This window comes from Eurypyga helias, unplaced genomic scaffold (assembly GCF_000690775.1).
Source record: "Eurypyga helias isolate BGI_N326 unplaced genomic scaffold, ASM69077v1 scaffold12027, whole genome shotgun sequence".
Taxonomy (NCBI): Eukaryota; Metazoa; Chordata; class Aves; order Eurypygiformes; family Eurypygidae; genus Eurypyga; species Eurypyga helias.
This window is the reverse complement of record NW_010263728.1, coordinates 26,908-32,167: the sequence shown is the minus strand read 5'-3', so window position 1 is coordinate 32,167 and position 5,260 is coordinate 26,908. Positions and strand designations below refer to the sequence as shown.

General features: G+C 39.8%; 1 protein-coding gene across 1 annotated transcript in view; it reads left to right on the top strand.

The window, feature by feature from the left end:
* The window catches only part of SLC39A8 (solute carrier family 39 (zinc transporter), member 8), a gene marked incomplete at its 5' end in the record, with an annotated part of 16,154 nt that extends 11,731 nt beyond the window's left edge, over window positions 1-4,423 (top strand). The window contains 3 exons of the mRNA XM_010156160.1: window positions 716-923; window positions 1,458-1,642; window positions 4,277-4,423. Coding sequence (XP_010154462.1) covers window positions 716-923; window positions 1,458-1,642; window positions 4,277-4,423 — 540 coding nt within the window. The remainder of the gene's footprint in view (window positions 1-715; window positions 924-1,457; window positions 1,643-4,276) is intronic.
* Window positions 4,424-5,260: the final 837 nt, after the last annotated feature.

Genomic DNA, 5,260 nt, shown 5'->3' with positions numbered 1-5,260 from the left:
GGCCCCCCCGGAGCCTTCCCTCCTCCAGGCTGAACAAACCCAACTCTCTCAGCCTGTACCCATAGCAGAGGTGCTCCAGCCCTCTGAGTGTCTCCATAGCCTCCTCTGGACTTGCTCCAATGTGTCTGTATTCTTCTGATGTTGGGGGCTCCACAGCTGGACGCAGCACTCCAGGTGGGGTCTCACCAGAGCAGAGTACAGGGGCAGAATCCCCTCCCTCGACCTGCTGGCCACACTTCTCCTGATACAGCCCAGGATACGGTTGGCTTTCTGGGCTGCCAGCGCACACTGCCGGCTCATGTCCAGCTTTTCATCCACCAGTACCCCCAAGTCCTTCTCCTCAGAGCTGCTCTCTATCCGCTCTCCACCCAGCCTGTACTTGTGCTTGGGATTGCCCCGACCCAGGTGCAGGACCTTGCACTTGGCCTTGTTGAACTCCATGAGGTTGGCAGTGGCCCACCTCTCCAGCCTGTCCAGGTCCCTCTGGATGGCATCCCTTCCCTCCAGTGTGTCAACCGCGCTACACAGCTTGGTGGTGTTGGCAAACAGAAAACATTTTCTGCTGCTACCTGTGCCTTTTGCTTCTTTGACCAAGTGTTTTGGTCTCCATATGCAGTAGTGCTTTATTTTAAACTTGGCATTCCTATAAAGGCAGAAGCGTGATTCGTTGGCTTCTTCATTCAGTGTTTTATGTAACTGTGTTACTTTTTTCCAGGAGGAAGCTGCCCAAGGCAGCTTATGCAGGTGTCTTCACGGGCGTCCACTGTCACAGATTGGGACCATTGCTTGGATGGTAACACTGAGTGATGCCGTACACAACTTCATAGATGGTTTGGCTATTGGTGCTTCTTTCACTTTGTCGCTGTTTCAAGGGCTTAGTACCTCCATAGCCATCTTGTGTGAAGAGTTTCCTCACGAACTGGGTAAGGGAATTCATTCAACATTGTGTACTGTGGAAATCACTGTTGTAGGAGGTTGTGCTGGCCAAAGGTTGTCAGAGATTGAAAGTTCAGACAAATTATTGGAAAAAATATTCATCAAAAACTTCCCGAGCACCAAAATACATATCTGTCTCAGGAAGTTCCCAAGTGTAGATGGGTGTAAGCTTGGAATGTATATTAGAGAGGTATTAATTGCCCTGTTTGTATATGCTGCATACACTGGTGTATTAATTGTATTTTTTAAAATCATTATAGGTAGTTCTGTGTTCCTGTGCTCTTAGCTCAGTTGTGCATCACCTGCTTGCTTTAGAATATTTCAGTTCCCTTAGTATTGAAGGGAAATCCTCTTCATTTACTTGAATGAAGAAAAACAGCAGGGGGTTATAATTTGTGTACAGATCATGTCTTTTCTTCAGGCTTCTTTTGAAATGAGAAAATAATCACAATGCTGTTTTCTAAATATGTGGTGTTGGTTTTTTTTTTGTTTGTTTGTTTCTCTTCCTGTTTCCCTTTTAGGGGATTTTGTCATCTTGCTTAATGCAGGAATGAGTACTCGGCAGGCTCTGTTTTTCAACTTTCTGTCTGCATGTTCCTGTTACATTGGGATGGCTTTTGGTATACTGGTAGGCAACAACTTTGCTCCTAACATCATCTTTGCCGTAGCTGGTGGAATGTTCCTATACATCTCTCTGGCAGATATGGTGAGATATAATTTTGTTTTCAGTTACTGATTTTTCTGCAAGCAAATAAAGACTGCACTGAGTCTTTCCAGTAGAATTTAGTATTTTGTCCCTCTCATGCCAGTGTCATCTACTTATTATTAGGTGTTAAATCAATTTTACCCTTAATGGAGGTGCACAAATATTTATGTTTATTCATGAAGCATGAAAGCCTTTCACTTCACAAATAGGGCTGATCAGGTTATTGCTGAAAAGGAGTTTTAGAGAGACAAGCCTTTAATGAATTTGGGCTGATTTCAACGAAGAGTAAGAAGTGTGTAAATACTTTGTTTCAGCTTTTTAAAGAGACAAAGTATTTAATATTAGTATTTTTTGAAGGTTCATTTGTCAATTTAAACCATATCATGAAAGAAAATAATTTAAAAAAGGTAAACAAAATGAAACTAAATATTTAGTTTTGAGTTGAATGGAAGGTGTTGTGTAACTACAGTGATAATTTTGGAGTTATTTAGGTGAAAAACCTGACTTAAGTTCTATTCTGTTTCAAATTAAACAGTGCTAGACTCAGTTTCTAGGTTCAGACTAAAGAATTTGCTGAACTCTATTCAAAATAGTCTGCCCGTGATTTGTTTTTTAAAGTGTGCTAGAAGATACAAGCCAACAAAACTGTGCTAAGATTCAGATCAGATATTGGAAAAGAAAATGTGGATTCACATGCATTCAGCAATATTCCGTGATTTACTCTTATGGTGATGTGTTATCTCTGATGAGAGAGATCTTTCAAGAAAGTTAAGTTTTATTATGTTTAATTCTGTGTTGAAAGAACAGAAGTATCTGCAAAGGTGTTTACACCTGCCACACGAGAAACCATTTGAGTGTAGGGCTGGAAGAGTGAGGCCTGAATTTGAAAAGACTTGAGACCCCGGTTTGGTTCTATATGCATTTAAGAACTGTCAGATAGTTATAATGGCTATACTCTCATAGTTTAAGTAATAGTATAGGATTTAATAAGCAAAAGTGTTAGAGTTAAATGAACAATAGAAATAGTTTATTTACAAGTTTACAATACCGTAACTGCTAATGCTTTTAATTTATTTTAACTCTAATGTAATGAATAGTGTGTACTCAACTGTGATGTGTAAAACTCATGGCATAAATTTAGAGTGATTTGTTACTAAATCCATCAAAGTAGGTAACATTCTTTTCTTTGTATCTGTTTTTCTTTTCTCTCTGTTTCTTCCTCTCTGTCTACCTCCCCTCCCTCCCCCTCCCCCAATCTCTCTCCTTTTTATAGGTTTTTGGATTGTATCAGTTACCTATCTGAATTTTTCTTCCCCCTGAAAAGTCTGAAATAGGGTATTCAAGTGCTCTGTGCAGAGGTCTGGCTTTCCGCTTTCTGTTACAATTTTCACACACTTCTGGTTTGCTTGTCCAGAAGCAGGTAGGATTAACTAGAATGTCATGCCTTCCTTCTTTCTTTTTGCTGTTCTTTTTTTCCTCCAGTATTAGCATAGTCCTCTGCCAGTAAGGTCACTGTGTGGTGAGGCTGTGGGCATGTGAGAATGTGTACACTGAGGTGTGTGCACAAATGAGCCTTGCTGTATGGCATGAAGCTGATCTGGTTTGTTTTTTCTGCCTCTTGTGCAATCTAGAGTGATTTCTGGGAAGGTTTGGCCACTTCCCACTAACCTTAGTGTGTTCTTGAGAATTGCGTTACCTTCGATGGCTGGTTTTGCCTGGTGAGATCAAAGGAAGATACAACTTCTGAGTCACCACCCAGCCTGAAGGTTTCTAAACTAACACTGAAATAAACAGCCTTCATTGCATTCTGGCTATACTGCTTATTCTCAGCACAACAGGAGAAGAGTTTGAAGCTTATTTGAGTATGTTTGTCAAATTCTGCTGCAGTTCAGTTTATCTGCAGCAAACACCCTGAATCACCTCATACAGGGGACTTTATTGCCAGTGCTCATCTGCCATCATCTCCATTGGCTCTCAGTGTCTTTGTTTCTGCAGTTAACAGCAGCTCTGTCATCCTTTGTTATTATGTTGCTGTTAAGATAACTTGTTACAGAATGAAGAATCCCTTCATTGCACTGTAATGTAATAATGTATGTGCTACCACGAGTTTCATAACGTTCTTCTGTCTTCCTTGCTTTACCACTACCTCATCAGCCCACCACACCTCCTATTTGTAACTGGTATCTTATTCTGAGGGGTTGTCTGTGTTTTCAACTTCACTTTGTTTGCTTATAGATAAAGTAGAAGAATCCTAATCTTCCGCTGCCAGAACAAGGATTTCTCTGTTTATACTAGTGAAGAGAGAAACACAATATTTAGCAATAGAAGGCCAGCTCCTAGCAGTATATGGACCAACAGTTGAACCCTAGGAGATTGTTGGAATCAAAGAGGAAATTTGCATGAGAGACAACCAGGTGAAATCACAACAGAGAGGAACAAAACACCATTTCATTTTACCATCCTTGGTGAGGTGGTTTTTCAGGGTAGTGAGTGACCTGTTCCTGTGACTATCTTCACTCTCTGTTAGTTCTGCTAGTCAGTCCATAGTAGCAGTATGATTCAGTTCTTAAGGCATTAAGTTATGCATGCTACCACGAGATGGCAATACGTAACTAAAAATATCCCTTTTTTCAGTTCCCAGAGATGAATGATATGCTGCGAGAGAAAGTGACAGGAAGAAAGATGGATCTCACATTCTTCCTTATTCAGAATGCTGGTTTACTAACAGGGTTTACTGCTATACTGATGATCACCTTGTATGCAGAAAATATTCAGCTGTGATAATGCAATTGAAAATTGAGTCGGTACTGAAGACATCAAGGAAATTACAAATGGAGGAAACTTGAAGTCCATAAAGGGACATTCATTCAATCTACTTGGTTTTGAAACGGTGACAAGTCCCATCCTGTCCCCCTTGCTCCAAATACAGGAAATTCTTCTTTAGGATTTGCAGTCAGTCCAAATAGTAGGAGCTGTCAACTTTTGTACTATGCCTATATGTTAATATTTTATTTCCACTTAAAATTATCAGACATATCAGAACTGTCGTAGAGAAAGGGTGTTACTTGGCCAGTACAATTATGCAATACATGCAGCTACATGAAGCTCAGTACCAAATGGAAGCCGAGGTCTTCAAGGAAGATGCTTATTTAAAAGAAAATAATGGAGTCTCATATCCTTTTTAACTGTGATGTAGGCAAGCAGTTTCAAAACTGCCTCATTTTCATGACTCTTGTTGTAGGATTTGTCTGTGTAACATTCCCTTCCACCTCGCCCTCCCCCTCCTCCCCCCCAGCCTCCCAAAAAATCAAACTATTTCAGAGTAGGTACTAATGAAGCTAAGATTTTTAATTACTAATTAACACTGGAAGGAAAGACACCAGTTACCACTTTTGATCTTTTCTCTTTATAAGTGCACTAGGGAATTGTTGATTTATTTTGAGGACCACTTTTTTTAATTAGAGGGAATCTGTGTTAAATTTTTGACAATTTATCAACGCTATAATATTTTAGAAACATTGAGTTTGTTCAAAATGTTCAAGCATTTTGTATTTCATGAAAATAATAATGTTTTATATTTAAAGCTCCACAAATACCCCTTTTAAAAATCAGTATTTT